The following is a 22,969-nucleotide window of genomic DNA, read 5'->3' as shown; positions in this document are numbered from 1 at the left end:
GGCCCAGTCTTGACGTTTCAGCTTGTGTGTCTTGTTCAGTGGTGGTCGTCTTTCAGCCTTTCTTACCTTGGCCATGTCTCTGAGTATTGCACACCTTGTGCTTTTGGGCACTCCAGTGATGTTGCAGCTCTGAAATATGGCCAAACTGGTGGCAAGTGGCATCTTGGCAGCTGCACGCTTGACTTTTCTCAGTTCATGGGCAGTTATTTTGCGCCTTGGTTTTTCCACACGCTTCTTGCGACCCTGTTGACTATTTTGAATGAAACGCTTGATTGTTCGATGATCACGCTTCAGAAGCTTTGCAATTTTGAGACTGCTGCATCCCTCTGCAAGATATCTCACTATTTTTGACTTTTCTGAGCCTGTCAAGTCCTTCTTTTGACCCATTTTGCCAAAGGAAAGGACGTTGCCTAATAATTATGCACACCTGATATAGGGTGTTGATGTCATTAGACCACACCCCTTCTCATTACAGAGATGCACATCACCTAATATGCTTACTTGGTAGTAGGCTTTCGAGCCTATACAGCTTGGAGTAAGACAACATGCATGAAGAGGATGATGTGGACAAAATACTCATTTGCCTAATAATTCTGCACTCCCTGTACAACGAAGGGGGAAAAAATAAATAAATAAATAAAATAAAAAGCAGTGTATATGTGTACATATATGTGAGTGAAACTATATACATGGTGTATGTGTAAGAAACATTGAAACAGACTGGGACCAACATAATTGCACATGAGCCAAAAATATTGCACAGAACATGGAAAGACTGAGATATTGCACATAGATGATCAACAGCAGTGTCAGGGTGGAGGTGTTGGGGAAGTCTTTACACACTCTTAGTTTGCATTAAGAGTTCTGACAGCCCACAGGAAGAAGCTGTTCTTTAGTCTGTTGGTTTTACACCTGATGGATCTGAGCCTTTTTCCAGAGGGCAGGATGTTGAAGAGGTGGTGGTTAGGATGGAGTTGGTCCTTTATAATTGCCCTGGCTCTGGAGAGACATCTTGAGCTGCCAATTAAGTCCAGGGAGGGGAGTGGACAGCCGATCACCTTCTCTGCAGTTCTGATGACCCTCTGTAGTCTCTTCTTGTCAGCTGTTGTGCAACCAGCGTACCACACAGGGATGGCGTGCACCAGCACACTCTCGATAGTGGCACGGTAGAAGGACACTAGGAGTTCAGTCTGCAGCCTGTTCCATCTCAAAACCCTCAAGAAATGGAGGCGCTGCTGGGCTTTCTTTACTAGGGCTGATGTGTTTGTGGACCAGGATAGGTCCTCGGATATGTGGGTGCCGAGGAACTTAAAGGAGGACACCCTCTCCACATAGTCACCTTTTATGGATAGGGGAGGGGGATCAGTTCTTGCTTTGTGGAAGTCCATGACCACTTTCTTTGTTTTCTTGGTGTTTAGGGTGAGGTAGTTACACCATTCTGACAGTCGCTGGACCTCATCCCTGTAGGCGGTGTCATCATCGTTGGTGATGAGCCCCATCAGAGTGGTGTCGTCTGCAAATTTGATGATGATGTTGTAGGGGTGCAGTCACTGGTGTAGATGGTGTATAAGAGTATAAGTTTACTTAAGTAAAAGTACAGATAGTTCTGCTAAAAGTACTCTGGTGAAAGTTGAAGTACTGATTTAACTTCTTTACTCAAGTAAAAGTGAAAAAGCACAGTCTCTGATTTGTACCAGCTGTTCTGTGCAAAGCTAACTGAACCCTTGATGTAACTTAACACTGACCACGAACGCCACAGCTGCTCTGCACCAATCCAACATAACTCACTACCCTAAGTTTTACCACAGTACTGCAAACTAACCAGTGTAGCCTGCACTGAACTGCCTAGTGTTTACATGCAACCTGTGAAAAAACAAAAAATTAGTATACTTAAAAATAATTTGGCAACATATCATGTATGGAAACAATATCTTGTCAAAAAAGCTCTAAAATGAATGATAAAATTATCCAGTTCATCAAATGTCACTGAGTTGTTCTTACCTTGAAATTTAACCTCTTATTTCTCTCCTGTCCTGTCTTTCTTACATCGTTCTGAGTGAAGTTAGCGCTCACACTTTTCTCTCCTTGTGAAAAACAGCAGCAGACACATTTTATGACAGATGTCACACAAATAGTTTGTTTTTGCTAATATATGTTAGGCTATCTTTAGAGTTTCATTTGAAATTACCTGCCACATAAAAAACATTACACTCTTTGCACTCACTCCTCTTCTGTAGGTCTAGTTAGATGCATCTCTCTCGTCATAATCACCAGAGCATCAATAGGATTGTCTTTGTTATCCTGCCCCTCTCAGTTAGTTTGAAGCCCATTTAATTTAATTCATTTTGATGTTTGAAGCTGTGCAGTGCTGGGAAATAAAAACGTCACTCAAATGTGTTAAACTTAAAATAACGAGCCTGTGTTAAAAATGTAAGGAGTAGAAAGTAGAGATATTTGTTTTTAAAGTGTAAGTAAAAAGTTGTCAAAAAACAAAGACTCAAAGAATGCAGACCTGGAAATTTTACTTAAGTACAGTAATGAAGTGTTTGTACTTTATTTCCCACCTCTGGGGCGCCGTAGACCAGCTGGATGGGTCCAGATTTATTGATCTGCATATCATTCGTAATCAGTCGTGAACACTGAATGTACTTTACAACAAACTGTGCAGCTAACATGATCCTCTCTTTCTGGGGATTGACAGGTGGAGGCGGGGCACCAGTGGTACCTGCAGGTAATTTATGTGATCGGCCCCGAGTCGCGGTCCAACCCCAGGATTCAGCGCTCTGTGACGTATCAGCTCAGCCGTTCTAAACGTGACCTGGTGGATCGAAGCGGCCAGCTGACGCTTGACGAGTCGCTCATCTACGACAACGAAGGAGATCAAATAAAGAACGGCACCAACATGAAGTCGCTCTACCTGGAAGCCGGGCCCTCCCCCACCTTTAACGCCCACGTGGGCAGCTCCGTGGGGGGAGGTGTGGCAGCCATCACCCTGCTGGTCCTGGTCCTGCTGGCCTCCTGCTTCCTGTTCCGCCGCTGCCGACGGTTGGCCAAGAAGAAGAGCAAGAAGAAGGAACCAAAAATCTACGAGGAGTATCCGCTCAACACCAAAGTGGAGGTGTGCATGGACAAGTGTGTGGAGAAGAACTTCGGCACCAAGCACTGCACGGTGAGAAACATCAACGTCCTGAACCGCAACCAGGAGGCCAACAGCAAGGCCAAGGTCAAACAGGTCAACCTGGAGGTCAAACTCCACAACAACCTCAACGACGGCACTGAGGTCTGAAACGCGTGACGAGGAAGGCGAGGAAAAGGTGAAAGTGGAATTTAAAAAAAGGTATTTTCTAAAAGAAAGTTTGTACTTAATGGAATGAGAGGTTAATGTATTTTTATACCACGTTGAAAAAGGGAAGAGTGTGACGCGCAGGCGACTGGGCTACCTCAGGAATCCATAAAACACACAGCTGTGTGAAACAGCCAAAACATCTGCATCTGATCAGCCAAACTTCACCTCAAACTGTGTTCATTTCATTACTGTGTTACTTGACATTTGCAACCTTTTTAGCACCAAAACGGTGAACCGTAGCTCAGACACTGGTGATTGTTTTTGTAAGAAAAAAAAAAAAACACATTAAAAAAACTCTTTCTGCTGCATTTAGTCACGTCACTGCTATTCATGTCCCTGCTGTGGAGGGGGAGCCAGTGTAGGAGTCCTCCTTCAGATGAACGATGGGATCAGAAAGTCCTAGAACAGGCCTTTTAAATGTCTCCCTTTCAAGATCATCTTCTGGAGCATAGCCAAATCTTTATTTTAAAATTGCTCCTCGAGCTCCTGCTACATCACTACGTACTGTTCATGTATTTCCTGATGGATGGATCCTCCACCCTTGGGTAGATGTGGGCATCGCGCTCCTACATTTCTGCCGTGTTCTCTAGAAATGCAGCATGGTTGGAAAATTGTTGGAATTCATTGACTGTAGGTCAAATATCAATGACCAGTCTGGCGGTCGACCAGGAAAAAGAATAGACAGTCAATGAGAAAAGTGCTTCTGTTCCAAACCATAAACTGTCAGTGCTGCAGTCCCGGATGCTCATGCAACTACCCCAACTTCACAGTAAGACTACAACTTTGTGATGACTAGCAGTAGTGCTAGCCGCCCTGTTGTTGAGGAAAAGATTGCCTGATTGTTGAATACATTCACCATTTTCCACATACACACAGTTCAAACAGTCAGCTCCTGCCATGAAGAGCTGTTTTTCTTTAAATGCAAAGGAACGTAATAAAAACTGACGAGTTAAAACCAGAGACCCAGCTCTCGTCACCAGCAGCAGGTTTTCCAGACATCATTCTCCTCAGAAGCACTTCCCACTTCCTCCTGCTCATCTTGAGGCGTTCCTGAGCTGGATCTCTCCAATTAGTTTTGGGCGTACCCAGTAAACCTCCAATAGTTGGTAGGCAGTCTCCAAACCTCCTCAGCTTCTCCTCTGGTCTGAACCACACCGCACATATTAGGAGTCAAATCATCTGTTTCATCATCAGATGATCATCAAAAGGCTTCACAAAGCCAGTAGAGAGCTGCTTGTGTCAGGACGCCTGTCAGTTATTGTGGCCACGCCCTTAATTCCAATATCCAAAAACACACAAAACAATTGGCATCTTATTATAAATGGAAAACTACCAATAGAAGCAAGGCTGAAAATGTGCTTTTAATGCAGTTAAGGTGGGCATTTTTGCATGGAGGTCGATGGGTTTGACTCACTTTTGGAGCCATTATCAAGATTCCAGGCCATCCCGTCCTGCCCCGGCTCCATGAGGGGGCCTCAGTTTTCCATCTCATGGCAGAGGTTTACCATCTCTGAATTATCTGCTTCACTGAGGGATTTTTGAATTCTATACCTGAGGATAACGAGTTTATTCGTGTTCAAATCAGGGCTTCTCTAGAAGATGACCTTTAATGTGACAAATTTAAAGCAATGTTTTCATGTTTTGGGGTTTTTTTGGCTTAAAAGCTGGAACTTTCTGATCCCCCCTTGTATTACTAGTGTTGCTCACTGATTCTGCAGATGAATTAAACATCAAAATTCTGGCTCCACAAAAAAGAAACGTCCTTCAGAGAAACCTCTACACGAGCTACAGCTGCTGTTAAAGTGTTTGGCACGTCCGGTGTGCTGCTATCGCCCGAGAATGAATGAGTGTAAATAACAAAAATGAATGACAACCTTTTCAAGTGCAATTATGCCATCTCTTTTGTTATTTCTGCCTTCATTAGCAGGATTTGCATTTAAAAAATAAACCTGTTTTTAAGCCTTACTTAGAGACATTTGTACTGTCACGTTGCTCAACACCAGTTCTTAATTTTTGAGTTTGTACTGTGCTCTGACAGCTGCCAATATTAAGTGCCATGCAGTATTTTTCCTCATGAATTTCAGAATAAATCACCCAAAGTTTTTGTTTTTTTCTGTGACAGTGTACGTAGATTTTCACTGATCCCGTCCACACGATCGACTGCTTCAGCCTTACTGTTGTCCTAATGAAAATAATCACTTATAGGAGATACGTGTCTACCTGCCTTTGTTCTGCCCAAAGACACAGAATCCATTTTCTCACATCGCTCAGATAATTATTTGTATTCATTTATGTACTTTTATGTTACTCTCCTGTGATGTATTATGTTACCACTCAGCTACTGATGTACCTGTATTATTTTTTTAAGTGTATGACACTGGTTCGAGTGCACTGCTGAAGAAAAACACGTTTGTTCTCATGTGATGCGTCTTTCTCGCTGATCCCACCTCGTGTCATCTTCCCACTGTGTGCCTATCAAACTACATGGGAGTGGGGAATTATGGGAATGACATTATTTTTTTGGTGCTATCATTTTGTGGAAAATGACAACAATGCTATCAATACTGATGCCTGTATTTGGTGCCTTTTTTAGTAATAAAAAATAATCTGAAACTCAGCAAGTTTTTGATTTAACTTTTATTTATTACTATTAGATTCTGCTAATGAACCATACAATTAAAAGATTAAAGATTAAACCACATTTTGTTCTTGGACTCTGCTTGAGTAGCTTAGCATGATTCACAGTTCATAATAATCCATTATACTAAGGCCAGTTCATCCTCTGTCTGAAACAAGCCATCTTACCTCCTATCTGTTTAAGGCAGGGATCCAATGCAGTTTACTTTATGAGCCACATACAGCTACTTGATTTTAAGAAACTATTCCTCAATAACATTTTAAAACCTAAAAACTGCAAAGTATTTCAGTTGTTTGAGTATGAATGAGTTTACGAACATGTTTGTTATAAAACTGGTGATGAAAATAATTGCAACTGTAAAAATGTGTTTCAGTTTTGTTCCTCTGTCGGCCAACACTTTCAGAAATCAATGGAAAACGTTAAGAGCTAGAGTTAGGAGCAGGTCATTAATTCACAAAAAAAGAAGTCCCATTACTTACTGAAGACTTACAACAGAGACATGAAATTTCTGATGAAGCTAAAGTTGATAGAATAGAATAGAATAATCCTTTAATTGTCCCACAAGGGGAAATTTGGTTGTAACAGCAGCCAAAAAGACACATATACAAACAAACAGTACACAGGTCACGGAACAGAATCATACACAATTTTTCTTACATATTTACATTAAGGACAATGGTTACTATAAACAGAGTAACTACAGGTAAGAGGCAAAACATCTGGTATTAAATGAAGTACAAATAATTAAGAAAAACGTCCCTTTTTTGCAGTTTAATGGTTTATTATTTACTTATGGTCACAAAGACGAAAGTAAAAATCCTCCTTTATAATTAGATAAATACAAACTCAAATGAACAACAACACATGAGCCTATACTATTAACTTATATACTTAACAAAGATTAAGCTTAAATTCTTGGAGAACCACTTTTAGCAGCAGTAAGTTGAAGTAGTTGTTTTCTCACATAATTGTGGAGGAACTTGGCTCACTTTTCTGTACAACAGTGGTTCAGCTCATTGATGTTTGCAGGCCCTGATTTATGCACAACTCTCTCACTGTCCCATCACAGCATTTCACTGGGGTTGAGGACACAGTGTATTTATATATTGTTCACCTGAGGTTGTATTTAAATAATTTTAGAACCTGTTGAGGTCCAGATTTTCCACTTAATGAAGCTGAATTTTCTTTTTCATGACAGCACTACTGGTGCAGTGTTTCAGGCCATGCACAACCTCTTCATAAGTGAGACTGCTGTAAAAGAGACACAAGTGTGATTTGCAGTTTTTACATTTCCCAAAATGATCCAGTGGGCTGAACCTTTATGTCAGGCCAGTCCTGGGCTCCATTCTGTATATTTGACCACCATGCTTTAAGCCACGTTTCTTCTCATTGGCCCTCATAAACCACAGGTTTGAACAGCATGTGCTCAAAGCACTGTCTGCCTGCAATCACTTGTGTTTAAGGCAAACCTTTGGCTCATAGGGATTTACTTGTGTTTGTGTATATACTGACATCATTATGAGCGCCCACCACTGGAACAGTAAGTCTGTGATAAATAAGGACAGAGATGGCAGCAATTACCTGCTGTGACATATTTTTTGTCAATAAAGATGAAGTGAGTTTTACTGATGTTCGCCAGGCTTGTCTTAGCATGTAGAAATGTCATTAAATTTACTTGAGTGACTTTAAAAGAGTTTGAAATTGAAAAGGAAAATATATCCTTTATTTTTTTTTAAACACTTCATCAAATAACTTCATACTTGTATGAGAAGGAGGTCGGCTGTATAAGAATAACAGCAGCCTCTTATTTATTACTCTCCAAATTCAACACCAGCAGGACCCTGATGACAGCGGCCTGCACACCAGAGGCAAAGACCCGTCTACTCACCAAAGACACTGGGTTAGATCTCACCGTGTACTCTACTCTGCAGATGTCTTTCTTTCTTATTCTGCTTCCTGCTTCTAGGAAATTGTGCAATTTTCTTTGATTGTTTTTATAGTAATTTATTATTTTTTCAGATTTTAAAAAGCTCAAACAGAAAAAGTATAAAAGAAGAAAAAGACCTCCATGATGTAAAGATCCCTTTAAACCAGCTGCTGCTTCCTCCTTTGTCTTTTTAAGATTGTAGTTTTCTTACTGTGTTATTTTTTATGCTCCACGTTTAATGAATAAACATCCCAGTGCTGCTAAACCAGTTACTCCAGTGGAGATAGGTTAAACTAGTTCCCACTGTGGGAGTTTTCAAATTGACCAAAAAATCTGACCAAACAGATAAAGACTAAAACTATTTTTTTTCTATATTTTACTTTGCAAAGTCATGATATCATTTAGGCAAATTATTAGGTTCAATATTAAAGATAGTTTGTTGGTTTATTTAGAAGGCTTTCTGCTGCAGATCTCTGAAGTGTACGAGTAGTCCCTGAAGGCATCACCTGACTGTAGACCAATGACTGTAAAACTGTGCAGTCACTTGTAGAGATTGGGAGTGGCCGGTTTGCTTTTCAGGTAGCTCGTTGTTTTTTGCAGGTAACCAGGAGGTGCAGCAGGTAAAATTTCCGGTTCAGAGAGAAATCTAGGTGAGCTTTTTCTCATTTATTTATCGTCTTTCATTGCAGCACATTAGACACTGTTCATTTAGAGTTGATTAGAGATGGTTACTTCTCTCCTGAACTCCTTATTAGTCTTACAGTTTATCTACTTTTCCAGTCTTTATCATAATCAGTTTGCTCAGTATCCTGCTGGAGCTGCTTCTCTGTAAACTGTGTGGCTACAGTAATAAGAAGTATCACAGGCTGAAGGGTTTATTTGCTTTCTGTTTAGCAGATATTCATATAGACAAGCCCAGATGTAACAACAGGGCAATGATTTTCAATCATATGCTTTACTGAGGTATCGCAGCAAACATGAGAAAATAAGAACACCCCACAAAGACTCCGATAACCTGTATTTTCAGGGACTGATGGATTAATAGGTGAATTTTACAGAATAGTGCATAAGCTCATTGTACATAAAATGTTCACGTTTAAGCCAATGTTTAATGCTACAGCATATAAAGACAGTTAGTGAATGTGCTGTTGCTGTTTTGCAGACAAATTATCTGCAGACATCATGGGATCTTTATGGGTAAGACATGTCCTGTGTTTTTTATCATCATTATTATTATTTCAGTAAGGGTTTGACTTATTTAACGTGCTCTGCAGGATGACTTGGAAAGCCTCGTGGATGCTCCTTCCTCTTTCTCAGCAAAAGTAGGTCAAACTAAGCCTTTATCCTCGTGTCAGGTGTCACCGAAGGGCTTATGATTACAGAAATTACATAAAAGAGCAAAATAAATGCTGACAGGTGAATGTATCTGTGCTCTTCAGAGTGGAGAGCGAGGAACCATCAAGCCCAAAGCAAACTTTGATGCAGAGCAGGATGCTGCAGCTCTGAAAAAGGCCATTGAAGGACTTGGTACGAATGCACACAGTCATGTTTCCATCATTTGAAAGTACTATCAATACATTTTTGATAAAGTAAACTTTACAAATTGAGGCGATTATTAGATTAAACCTGAAGGTTGCTAGCATAGTCAACACGCTGCGTTCCTTGTTCCTTTTATTGTGTTTATCAGTCTGACTCTTTGCTTTTCATTTGTAATGTCTCAGGCACGAATGAGAAGATTGTGATTGAGATTCTGACCACCAGAAGCAGCGCTCAGAGACAACTCATCTGTAAAGCTTATGAAAAGGCCACCAGCAGAGTACGAAAACAAATCTGTTTCCTTTATTAAGACTGCACCTGCATCTTATTATGAAGGAACAGGCTAAGAAATAGTTCACTGATGTCAATGTTCATTAAAAAAATAAATGATAATGAAAAGATTGTAGAACAGCAGGGTTTAAAGAAACTGGACCTCACTGTTTTTGGAAATGCAAACATCAGCCAGCTTCTGCATTCTTATAATAACATGAATGCTGTCTGCCTGATGGCATGTGTACCTCTGTGTTGAATACAAATAGTTCCTTTTTCATCTTTAACATGACAGGTGACTATTGTGGTTTATTAGCCAGATAGTCTCTGTTTAGCTTACAGGGTGGAGATCTGTGGGTATTTACATAGGTGTGGTTTAATGCTGCAGGATCATGTGTGCTAGTGTTTGAAAACTCACTGGGCTGTGTTTAACTCACAGACATTAGTGAAGGACCTGAAAGGGGACACCAGCGGGGACTTTGAGGACCTGCTCGTGGCGCTCGTCACTCCTCCTGCTGAGTACGACTGCCATGAAGTAATGCGGGCCATGAAGGTGACATTTCTCAATGAATTCTGCCTTGAAGTTGTTTTCTAGCTGACCAGAGTGCAGCCATCAAGCACATTTTGATGGGCTCAAAAATAACTGGACAAACTAACATAATTTTTAAATTAAGAATTATTTTTAATACTTGGATTAAAATCCTTTGCAATAAATGCCTACCTGGAGTCTAGAATCCATGCACATCCATAAACTGCATTCCTCTGCTCTACTGAGTTGGCATCAGGTGACTGACTTGGCCATTGAAGAGCATCTCATTTCTCTCGGGTTGCTTTTGTATTTCGCTCCGGGTCATTATCCATTTGCTCTGTGAAGCTCAGTGGGATCAGTTTTGCAGTGTTTGTTTGAATCTGAGCAGAGAGTGCAACCCTGTAGACTTCAGACATTAATAAACACCACTGACCCGTTCAAAGGTGCAACATTTTCACCAACATGGTTCAGAGATGATATGGTACGCTCTGACCATGAGCTGTTTCACTCCTCCATGCTTTTCTTTTCAGTTTATCTCTGTTTCATTATCCAAATACAGTTATGTCCATACATATCTGTACACTGACACAAGTTTTGCTCTTTTTTTACCTGTTTACTGAAAGATATTTCAATTATAGTTCTATAATGGACATGGACATGATGTGTAGACCCTCAGCTTTTATTTAGGGATCTGGATGTCCACAGAAGACACCAGTGGTGGATGATCGCAGAATCATTTCCATGGTGAAGAGAAACCCCTTTACAACATTGAGGCAAGTGAACAGCACTCTCCAGGAGGTCAGCGTATCGATATCCAGTGTACCATAAAGAGAAGACAGCATGAAAGTAAATACAGAGGGTTCGCTGCAAGGTGCAAGCCACTCATAACCCTGAAGAATAGAAAGGCTAGACTGGAGTAATAAACATCTAAAATAGCCAGCAGAGATCTGGAAAAACATTCTTTGGAAAGATGAAACCAAGATCAACCTCTATCAGAGTGATGGCATGGAACCGCTCATGATCCAAAGCGTGAGCTGGTTTGGTTTGGGCGTGCACAGCTCCCAGTGGCACTGAGACACCAGTGTTTATTGATGATGTGACACAGGACAAAAGCAGCCTCAGAAGAAGAACTCTGAGGTGTTCAGAAACTTACTGTCTGTTCAAATCCAACTAAATGCAGTGAAACTGATTGGGCGGCGTTTCATAAAACATACAGCCAGAGCAACCCAGGAGTTTATTAAAGCAAAGAAGTCTTAACTTCTTAACCCAACTGAGCATTTCACTTGTTAAAGACTAAACTTCAGACAGAGGCCCACAAACAAATAGCAACTGAAAGTTGCTGCAGTAAAGGCCTGGTAGGGCATTAAAAAGGAGGAAATGTGTGTTCAAGACTTCAGGCTGTCATTGCGATTGATATAAAACCTCTTGATCGTAGACTCTGACAATAATACACCTGCCTCCTTGAGTTTCTGTGACTTGTGTTTTTTGTGTCAGATGTTGTAAAGTTGCTGTTTTGCAGCTTTATTTTGGTTTCCCTCACTTGCATCCACATCCCTTTGTGCTTTATATTGAGAGTTTCAGTGAAAAGTACTTGTTACTTCTTGTTATTTCCTAAAAACTTTTGGACTTATCGGTACTGGAATTCATTGATTGCTTTCTTGACTGATTGATATGTAGGACTAAAGAGTAAAGAATACACTGTAGCTGAGTAATACTGCATGTTGTTGCAGGGAGCTGGAACCAAAGACAAAGTCTTGATTGAAATCTTTGCCTCCAGATCTAACCAACAAATTAAAGCGCTCAGTGACGTCTATTTCAAAGGTAAAAGTTACGTTTGATACTTTTTTTTGGCAATTATATTAAAACTAATGTGTTTTTAGTCACAAGAACAAAATATACCTTACCCATGCTGGACAGCAGCAAAATCATTTACCACAGGCATTACAAGCACTCACAGACATTAGTCTGTTTTGTGATAGTTTTTCTAACATCAGCATCGTCTATTGTATCTTCCCTCCCCAGAAACCAAAAAGCAGTTGACAGCTGCCCTGGAGAGTGAAGTTTCGGGAGACTATTCCAAAGCACTGCTCCTCCTGGCTCTGGTTTGTTACACGAGAAGCGAACGCAATTCAAGGGTTTTATGTATTAAGACACTTTTTTTTTTTTTTTAAATCATCTGGTCTTTTTTAAAATTAATTAGCTAAAGCTCAGATGAACAGCAACATATTCCACAATGTCATTATTTATGTGACAAAACTTAAGCCAAAATACTGAAATGTGAAACGCTAAGTAGACCACATGATTCAGTGGCTTTAGCACCAATAACCTGAAGTAATTTCAATTGCATTGGGGTCTAGACTTGACTGGGCCATTACAGCAGCTTGATTCTTTTCTGCAAAACAGAAACTGCAAAACAAGCTCAAATCATCAGAAATCCACCACCATGCTTAACAGTTGGTATGAGGTGTTTGTGCTCACATGATGCATTTGGATTTGTCCTGATGTGGTGCTGTGCAGTATGGACAAGCATCTGCACTTTGGTCTTGTCCGTCAAAAGGACATCGTTCCAGAAATCTTGTGTTTTGTTCAGGTGGTGTTCAGCAAGCCTAAGCCTTGTCGCCATGTTCCTTTTAAACAGAAAAGACTTTTTTTCTGGCAACCCTTCCAAATGTGCCATACTTTTTAAGTCTTTTCCAAATAGTACTGACATGAACTTTAACATTTAACATGCTGATGTATTCCTGTAGAGTCTGAGACGTAGTTCTTCAGTCTCTGTGAGCATTGCAGTCAGACCTCAGGGTGAAATTGCTGAATCATCCAGCCCTGGGAAGAATGTGGCATTTGTCTGAGAGCTGAAGGCCAACAAACTGCCAAAACTTCTGCTTGCAGGAGGAGGTGCTCGCACTGGCTGATTAATTAATCAAGCGATTTTTATTAGCACTACCTGGCTTCTAATTTCCTCTTAGCTCCTGTGGGAACAGGTTTTCACAGGACGGCATATCCTCCATCCATATCCTCTATGCAAATATTTGTACATTTTCTATGAAGCCATAAAGACCTTGACAATATTGCTCCCTTCTAACGATCTCTTTGATTCCACAGCCGCTTTGTCTCCTTTAGTCAAATCATCTGTAAAACATCTGCCATCTTGTTTGCATGCATCAGTCTTTGGAAAGCGTCCAGACTTCATTTCTACATTTTTGTTTCACAAACTGGATTTACTCGCCCCGTACGATTCTCCTCCTCCTTTCCTACGCGATGAGTAATCACCACGATGTCATCCGCATTGTACGGCACGCTTGGAGCACCTTTGGACAGAAATGAAATCTTTGCTCGTGCACCGTCATTCATTTTGCAAACTTGCTGCTCCGGTTCTGCAGTTTCTTCTTGTAATCAGTTCTCTTTTCTTGGAACTCAGCAGCTTGGGTGGAACGTTGCTCCATTTTTCTGTTAAGTTTCTACATTCTTCATTCATGGATATCAAATCTATCTGAAACAGCTAAAGTAGCAAAATATGTAAACAAAATATGTGAGCCATGAAATAAAAGTAATAGAAGATTTAAAAGAAACAAGTCCCCTGAACCTAAAAGTCATCACTCAGACAGAAGAACGATGAAATGGTTCAAACTGATTTTGCTTTTGTTCTCGTTTTCAGGGTAAGCGGGATGAGAGCACCACAGCGGATGTTAATAAGGCAAGAGAAGACGCCAAGGTGGGGTATTCTTCATGTGTGTCATACGTGCTGTTCTCTTTATGTCATGTATGTATTTAAAGCTTTGTTTGTATTTCTGCTCAGACTCTTTACAATGCCGGGGAGAAGAAGTGGGGCACCGATGAATCTAAATTCATTGAAATCCTTTGCAAAAAAAGCATTCCTCACCTGAGACAAAGTATGTCACATCGTGTGTTTTATAAAGGCTTTTTTCCCCCCAATAAGAAACAATAATAAAGCGATTTGGTTCTTTTTATGCAGCTGTGATTGAATACAAGAACATCAGTGGAAAGACCCTGCAGCAAAGCATTGAAGGGGAGATGTCAGGAGACCTGGAGAACCTGCTCGTGGCTGTTGGTAAGCTGATCTGCAGGGTCAGGGTTAGTGGTTAGTTCAAAATATGTGGACAAACTCATGTAGAAACTCAATATGGTGGTGTCCAAATACACACAGTGAAAAATGTTGCAGCAGCTTTAAATCTAACGATTCTCCTTTTATTCGTTTGGTAGCTCTCAGTTATGTCAGTACTTTAACATTTTCTGTTTATTTTTGGGTTATGAGTTTAATTTGGATTTACTTTTTTACGTTTTTTCCCCCAGTACACTTTGTAGTTCTCTCTTTGACATTCTTTCTAGTTTATTCAGCATCATTACGGTGCCTTAAAATGCTGTGGGAGGTTTTTTTCAGCATAATTTGTAAAATGTTTAAAACTCTTGATTTAGATTTTTTTATTCTGTTCAAACCTTTTAATTCCTTTTCCAGTGAAATGTGTGAAGAGTGTACCAGGTTACTTTGCAGAACTCCTGCATGAGAGCATGAAGGTGATTACACTGTTTTTAATTTAAGTTACAACACAAGTTTTGTCCTGCAGTCACTATTGTTTCACACTAATTCCATCTGGTGCATTTACCAATTTATCAATTATCATATAAAAACTATGCACATGTGACTAATAGACTATCAGACATGTGTTTTATTACCAAACAGTATACTGTTTGGTAATAAAACACATGTCTGAGAACAGATCCACTTTAATAACAGATAACAGATCCACTTTAAATGCTGAATATATTCGGCATTTAAAGTGGATCTGTTCTGCTTATTTTATTATCTGGGTAACAATGCATAAGTTAAAAATAATCCTTTCATACCTTACACCCTCGTGGAGCGGCTGCGCTTTGGTGTCAGTTTGGCCTCTCGTGTCTCTGTTTGTGCTGGCAGGGCTCAGAGCACATATGTGGTTGTACAGGAGCTCAGAGATTCCCAGATCCTTAAACAGCTTTCCAGAGACTTTGTGGAAAAACTGTTTTGAGTCCTTCTCCTGTTGTACAAGCGCTCATGCAGAGTTTTTCATTTTGAGTTTCCAGTATAAGGTGTGATGGAGTTGTGGTAACTTGATAGTTGGTGCACAACACAACCAGCATGTTGACCTTAAACCACTCACCCAGCCACTCAGTTCATCCTTTGATCATCTTTTTTAGCTCCTTGCCTTTTATGGCCACCCACCCTTTAAACGGGTCTGTTAATCTCCTATTAGTTTGTGGAAAAAACACACAGTATGATCTCAAATGGGCCGGACCAGTAAAACACAATAAAAAGAATAAAAATAAAATACACAAACTAATGTTACAAAGAGAACGTAATTAGTTTTGGATTCATTTACCACCTTGTGCTTAAATATATTTTGTAAGTTAACTGAGTGAATCTCATTTTCAGGGTGCAGGAACTGATGAGTCCACTCTGAACCGGATCATGGTGAGCCGGTCTGAGCTCGACCTGCTGGACATCAGAGCCGAGTTCAAGAAACTCTACAAACACTCGCTGCTCTCTGCCATTCAGGTGAGAAATGAGATTTTTAACTTTTAGTGCCACTTTTTCAGTTTTTTACTCTGAATTCTATTGATTCAATAAATGAAGTCTGAATAAAGCCACCTGATGCTACCATAGCCACGCTGAACTGGGTTCACTCCAGTACAGCTCATCTCAGGGATCCACAGTTTGCAGCAACATAAATTGATAATAAATTCGAGCACGATCAGAGGCCTTCTATGCACTCTGAAGCTAAACTTGATTGAGCTTGATCTGTCTCATACTGGCCTCTGTTAATTCACTCTTTGAGGTTTAACACGTCATCAGACTTTGAAGTTTAATTTCACTGACGTACAGTAACGGCAGCTCGGGTCTCTTTGGAGAATCACTCTGATATCTGCAAACCAAAATATTTTTGAATAATTAAACGAGTCTGGAGGCCCTCAGAGACACACAAAGAGAGTACTGACACAAAATGACTCATCTGCTGGATTACTGGAGAAATCAGAAAGTGTTGCAACAGTTCTTCACGTCAGATTCCAAAAGTCCGCGAAAGAGCGACATCTTAATTCATTGGAGATTAAAAGAGACGCCACCTACAAGTTGTATCATCAGAGGCAAATATGAAGACAGCTGATGTTTCTATGCCAGTAAATTATGCAGTTAAGTTTTCATGAAGCCGTTTGTGTTTTATTTGATACAAGCCATGCACGCATCATGAATATCGTTCTCTGATTTTCTGGTTGGAGTCACATAAAAAGCAGGAGATGCTCCGGAGCACAAGGGCTGAGCAGGCAGCCAACTGTGGCTCACATCTGTCTGTGTTATCCAGGTCATGGAGGTCTTAAGAGCCTGAAAAAGAAAGCAGCTGGACTGCTTCGCCACAAAAGGTGGCGAGTCCGGGTATTTAACCCCTCGTGCAGATTTTCTTCTTCAGAGGTCCTCGTCGACCTATTGATATTGATCATGTGTGTCATCGCGTGAGCCGGAGTGTGAAAAAGGTCGCGGGTCAATACCATCACTGGGGTTAAGGCCTGATTGAGATTTCTGCAGGAAATCTTAGTAAAGCCTGGTGCTGAGCAGGCCAATCACATTATTTGTTGGCTCCGTCAACCACAAATATGGTTACGTTTCTCACATCGGGTTGTGTGGAAGCTTTCAGCTTTCCCACTCAAATATAATTCAGGAATATGGGCGAAACCATGGTGATATCTTACCCCGCCCTGTCATGTGACCTATTGAGGTCACCTGAGGCACGGTGTGAGTGTGTAGTGTCTGCAAAGGGATCTTAAGATTACATCATCCTGTTGACGTGGCTCATCTATATTTATCTTACATCTGTGCTTTTATGGACTGGCTGTTGGGTTTCTCCTGTGTAGTTTCGCCTAAGGTGACCTCAAAAGGTCACATGATGTGGTGGAGCAAGGTCTTACAGTGGTTTGACCCTTAACCCCCAGCAAAGATAATGACCCAGGCCTTTTTTCACAGCTTGGCTCATGTGATGATCAATATTAGGTAAATGACCGCCTCTCTCGGGGGTTAAATACCTGGGACACGCTGCTGTTTGTGTTTAGAACTGAAGAAGCTTCGTGGGTAAGAAGTGAAACATCTTCACAAACTTAAAACGGTCCAGTTGTCTCCTTTGCAAGCTTCACTACTGCTCATATAATTTTACTGCTTCACGAAACAAATAAAGCATGAGAGGCATGTTTTATTTGATATGTTTTTTGTTTTATGTTTTATTTTATTTTATGTGTTTGATTTTTATATGTTTTATTTTTGTTTTATATATTTTATTTTTATCCTCTGTTTTGAGATGCAAGCGCACATCAAAACAGAGAGATGCAGGGAGTGAGTCCACACATGTAGTGACCTCAGTGAAAGGCGCTGGACCCCAAAGCTACGATGCTTTCTCAGATGTATATTAAATCTGTCACTGGATTTCAAAGAACTTGTATGTATAAAATATATATACATACAAATATAATGTATAAAAATGAGGACATAAGATTAGACTGTTTGGCCAAAACACAAGACATGACATGAGGAAAAACAGGTTGTAACCAGGTAAAATCCTTGGCCGGTCATTTCTCTATCATGTTAAAAAAAATACAGCAGAAGACGATTTGGCCTGTAAGGACTTCCTGGAGGAGTTGAGGCTTCTTCTGACACACCAAGTGTTACTTGGCCCAGATACTTTAAAAAAAAGACCAGTTTTACAGTTTCCTGAGAAAGCATCAGAGCCTTTGATCTTTTTCACACTTTGCGCTGTGACTGTAATATTACTGGATACATTTGCTGTCAATTCTGGTCATAATTAAATAGTGAAGATATGTTTTTAACTTTTTTAACTACTTAACAACTCCCAGCTTGACCTGGATTTTGGCAGTTGATCCCCTTCTTCTTGTCAGATCCCCCCGAACTTTATATGCTATCTTTGAGATACTCTACAGAGTTTCTGTAGAACACCTAAGGACAGTCAGATTTGAGTTCATCTTCTCCTGGAGCTGGAGAGGCACCAAGTGCCTCAAGTTGCTGCACTTCTCTGTATTTTGTTACATTCATCATTTCCTAATATTTCCCTGTTCCTCCTGCTAAGAAGTCGTCCTATATCATGATGATTCCACCACCGTGCTTCACTGCAGAAAAGTATTATAATTTTTTTAATGCAGTGTTTTCTCTGACACCGCTGTCCCCCTGAAAACACAGAGAGCTTGAGACAGGCCAGTCAGAGTCATTATTCCCCCCTTATATGAAATTATATAGCAAATGGATCTATTAATGCAAAATCTATAAGGCCGAAATGTGTGCAAGAGTTGATTTGAAAGTCTTCTGAAACTGTTTTTATTCATCATGTGGTTACATTGGACCCTGACACTTTTCTGATGCCCTGGCACATGTTAAGAAGTTAAAGGTGGTCTGTTTTGCCCGCTTCACCTACATATTTTACTTTTTTTTGGACTGTACTAGAGTAGTTTGCCATGATTCAGAGATTAAAATAATCCAGTATAATATCTTGTCCTGGGCCCCTCAGTTCACCCTCTGCCTGAAGCTGTTTTAGCTCCTCTGTCTTTAACACGATCGTTCCTTTAAGCTTATTTATTCTGATTTGAAGGTTTGAACAACAGGTGGGTGGAGTTTCTGTTCTTGCAATCAAAGTTTTGGCTCGCAGGGATTACTGCACATTCACTGATCTCGCTGACACAGAAAACAGAACAAAAGTGTGGTACAAAAAAAACTGCAGTGGTCCAGACCGAATGTGGGATGTGCTTTTGGATGCTTGACTCTTTGCTTGTGTTGATGTGTCCTCCAGTCAGATCTGTCGGGTGACCAGTGTGAGTGTGTGAAGGCCATCTGTGGAGGAGACGATTAACCGAGTGTCCACCTGAAGACGAGAAGAAACCCGCTTTCTCCTTCACGCTTGTGTCATTCACGTCTGTCTCTCTTTTTTCTTTATCTGTGTAACCCTGTTTCTTAAATTTGCACACGGAGAAGGATGTAATAAAAATAAAGATTCAGTGGTGCAGTTTCTCTGTCTTATTGATAAACTGGCCACATGCAGAATATTTAATCTAATTTACAGATATTTCCATTGCAGCAGTTTTTAGCATACATTAAAATGTGCATCCTTTCTGAAATCTTTGAAATTAATCAAATATAAATGTGCTGTAACTCTTAATCTATAACTGAATGAATAATAAAGCAGTTAATTAAGGGAAAGTAATAAATATCAGCTCATAACGGGTTTGGAATTGTTTTCTTGGCGTCTTTGAGATCTGAATATTTACTCACAAATAAAATCACTGTGGAAAATGAGTACTTTATAGTACTCAATGAATACTTGAAAGCAAAAAGTGTCAACTTTTTTACAAAAATAAATGTTATATTTCTACATAAGTAGCTTAATAGTGCACAAGTTCTACAATCAAAATGCTTTTAAAGTACCTAAAGTCACTCATTTCTTAGAGTGGCACATTTCAGAATCACATACATTACATTACTGGATCTAATTATTGACTGTGGCTCCAGCGAGGCCCAATAATATTTAGTGGTAGCCAATGCCATCCTGTGCCTCCACCTGGAAATGTCCCTGATCTGATTTGTCACTGCTTATGTTGGTTAGAAAGGATTCAATCCTTGCAGCTCAGAGCCGTTAGAGTGAGGATAAAAAGCAGTGAGTGGTGCCAAAAACAAAAGATTTTCACTCTTAACAAGAGCTGACATGATTCTTTTTTTACATTTTAAGACTAAAACATGGAGCTCTAATGTTGTTTTGACCAACATCATCTTCAGGTTATTTGTACTGCTAAGATGACAGACAATAGGATGGGCATGTATGTAAATTACAATTCTTGTGATTATGCAAGAGGAAAAGCAGATGTAGTATTATATTGTTTTAGTGTGGGTCAAAACGAAGTAACACATTTATCATTCTCTTGCACAGCAAAGGGTTTTCTGTCCCTTTGAACAATTTCATCTTGCTAAAAGGGGCAACAAAAGTCAGGAAACACAAAAGCTCCAGTATCTGATCATTTTACTGGATAGAAAATAGAGAATGCATTAATGAGCATAGCAGTGATCAGGAATTGCTTTCAAAGTGCAAATTTGTAAGAATCAGGTGGTGGACCTGTTTCTGCAGCAAACCGAATGTACTCATCATCATTCTACAGGGGAGGTATTGATGTATTTACTATTCCAGCGTGTCATGTACAGGGTAAAAGAGAAACATCTCAGTGAATTTATTAAGGAAGAGCAAGTGGGCAGGGAAAAATAACAAATAAAAAAAAATCAATCTTCCAGATTTGCAGCGGCCTTCAGTTTAATGATGCAGGATGACCTTGTGGTGAGAGAGATTTTCTCTCTCACCACAAGGTCATCCTGCATCCAGCTTGTCGTAGTGAACTCAGGCTGCGGTTACAAAACAGAACTGTGAAATTTAGCTGTAACAAATGCAAAGAGGTTCATGCCTACATATAATTTCTATGCTTCATGAATGAAACCTCCACGAACAAAAACTGTTTAAAGTAGGATTAAAACACAGCTGCGTTTCCTTTGGATCAAAGTAAGACTTCTTTAGGGGTCCCCAAAAATTATTATATCCAAAAAGATTGGCTGTATTGAGTTGAATCGCTGTCTATGGAATTCTCAGTTTAAACATCTGGAAAGTTCCCATCAGTACTGACAGGCTTATAGAGTTTTTACAGCAACATATGCTGCCGTCCCGGCAGTGTGTTTTTCAGGATAGGCCTTGCATGTTTCAGTGCTAAATTACTTACTGATTACAACAGCATGGCGACACAGTAGAAGAGTCCCGGTGATGAACAGACCTGCCTGCAGACCTTTCACCAGGTGACAACATTTGGAGCATCATTAAAAAAGAATATCTAACACTGTTGAGCAACAAGCCACAGATGCAGAAAGAAGAATATATACCAACACTGAAATAAAGTACATTAATCAATAATCAGATCAATAATCCTCTCCCACAAGTTCGGAAGTTTCCAGACACTTATGGACTTTTGTTAAAAGAAGAGGGAACGCAGTGGGAAGCTTGGCCCAGCGACATGTGTCACTGCCATCAAATTAGAAAAAAGCGGTAAAATATGACAACACGCATCTGCTTTTCAGTGTAGGTTTCTACACAGTAAACAGTGTCTAACCGTAGAGGAAGTGTTTTTTAGTTGTTGCCCACTGACTTTCTGTTTTTTAAGTGATTTATTCCGGATTATGATGAAACTGTGGCAACACTCAGTGAATAATGTTTTTGTTTTTCTTGAGTCAGTCCGATGTACAATAATGGTTTCAGTGTACATCTGATATTTTTACCCTTCACAAGAATAATTTCTGGTGTATTTATAGTGTCAGTTTTCATAAGAAACATATTTTTGACCCGTGCTGACATCTAGTGTTCAAACAGGACATGATTTTTCTGCCTGAGGATACAGTATCGTTACTGCCATGAAGTTTGATGATGCAGGTGGGCCATCATTTTCAGGGTTAAATCATTTTTTCTATTGAAGGTTCATCTCATCCTGGTGCTAATGAGGAAAAACATCTCTCCTAAAGTTTACCTGCATTTAGGGTTTAAGGCTTTGCACAGGTGCATTTTAAACAACCCAGCAGCAGTGTTGCAGGTACAGTAACACTGCAGTTAATCAGACAGCAGACCAGACACTCTAACAGAGATTCAGCAGTTGCTATGCAGAATCAGTATGATGGGCTTATGGTTACCTTTTCACAGATATCAGCACATTATGGAGTAAAAGGAAATAACAGGGCAAATGAACTGTTTCTTATGTGGTGCTTTTCTGCTCAAGCACTCACACACTTTGTGCAACATGTCCCATTCACAAACATTCATGCATAGTAGTACCTGCTTGAAAATGGTTTGGCGATACCTAGCCATGGCTCTTGGAGCTCTCCGTGTCTGCTGACACCAAAGTCAGATGCTTCTCCTCGTTTTTGTACTGATTTTAGGAGGGTAAATGCAGTCACAGTCCCTGACTCGTACCCGTTGCCTCGCATGGAAGACTGCATAGACCTGCATAGGCACCGTCTGATTAGGTTTACCCACAATTTGGCAAACCTTGCATGTCTTGCAGAACTTGGCAACATCTTTCTTCAGACCTGGCCAGAAAAAGTGCTGAAGAACGTGGTCAAAGGTTTTAGTGATTCCTAAATGACCTGACCATGGGTGTTCATGCACAAGCTGCAATATGCCACCCCGGTAATCCCTAGGAATGACTATGCATTACATTTAGGTGCTTTTCTGTCTTACATTCACACACATTCACACTCCTGAATGCATCAAGAGCAACTCGGGCTCCGTATCTTGCCCAATGATACTTTGGCATGGAGACTAGAGCAGCCAGGGATCGAACCTCGAACTAGCTCTACTTCCTGAGCCACAGCTACCCCAAAAATGTGGTTGCAAAGGAGGTATAATGAGGCAGCCAAAGAAGGAAAACTGGGAAAAGCAATGGAAGGGAGAAACGAGAGGATGATGGTTTTACAGGAAAAGAAAAGAAAATAGAAGAAGAAACAGGAGAGGATGACAGAAAGGACTGGGATACATCACGACTCAAATTCACGACACAGTGGTTAAAACACTTAATCATTCATAGCAGGAAAACACCAAACAGGTAATTGCAATGGGAGTATTGTTGAAATGATGAAACCAGGGAACATGTTATATGTCAGAA

General features: G+C 40.2%; 2 protein-coding genes across 5 annotated transcripts in view; both read left to right on the top strand.

The window, feature by feature from the left end:
• The window catches only part of fras1 (Fraser extracellular matrix complex subunit 1), a 316,636-nt gene extending 310,673 nt beyond the window's left edge, over positions 1-5,963 (top strand). For all 4 annotated transcript variants that reach the window (XM_084946695.1, XM_084946697.1, XM_084946696.1 and 1 more), the window contains one exon: positions 2,702-5,963. In XM_084946695.1, the coding sequence (XP_084802821.1) occupies positions 2,702-3,286 (585 nt within the window). In that variant the 3' untranslated portion in view covers positions 3,287-5,963. The remainder of the gene's footprint in view (positions 1-2,701) is intronic.
• Positions 5,964-8,464: 2,501 nt separating this feature from the next.
• Positions 8,465-19,685, top strand: anxa3a (annexin A3a). The gene is made up of 14 exons (XM_084947059.1): positions 8,465-8,561; positions 9,074-9,108; positions 9,186-9,233; positions 9,351-9,438; positions 9,633-9,727; positions 10,157-10,270; positions 11,977-12,067; positions 12,269-12,348; positions 13,902-13,958; positions 14,043-14,136; positions 14,220-14,315; positions 14,721-14,779; positions 15,675-15,797; positions 19,081-19,685. Exons 2-14 carry the CDS (start codon positions 9,094-9,096, stop codon positions 19,138-19,140), a joined length of 1,020 nt encoding a protein of 339 aa, XP_084803185.1. The 5' UTR covers positions 8,465-8,561; positions 9,074-9,093; the 3' UTR covers positions 19,141-19,685.
• Positions 19,686-22,969: the final 3,284 nt, after the last annotated feature.

The sequence above is a fragment of the Perissodus microlepis genome, chromosome 12, assembly GCF_051167445.1.
Source record: "Perissodus microlepis isolate ML-2025 ecotype Zambia chromosome 12, ASM5116744v1, whole genome shotgun sequence".
NCBI classification, from domain to species: Eukaryota; Metazoa; Chordata; class Actinopteri; order Cichliformes; family Cichlidae; genus Perissodus; species Perissodus microlepis.
Note: the sequence above shows the minus strand (reverse complement) of the source record. Positions and strands in the feature narration are given on the sequence as shown.

Bases quoted from the DNA above. Each gene is read 5' to 3' on its own strand.
- anxa3a (XM_084947059.1), top strand. The intron at 9,234-9,350 runs GTAGGTCAAACT...TGTGCTCTTCAG, and splicing joins CTTCCTCTTTCTCAGCAAAA to AGTGGAGAGCGAGGAACCAT. The intron at 9,439-9,632 runs GTACGAATGCAC...GTAATGTCTCAG, and splicing joins AAAGGCCATTGAAGGACTTG to GCACGAATGAGAAGATTGTG.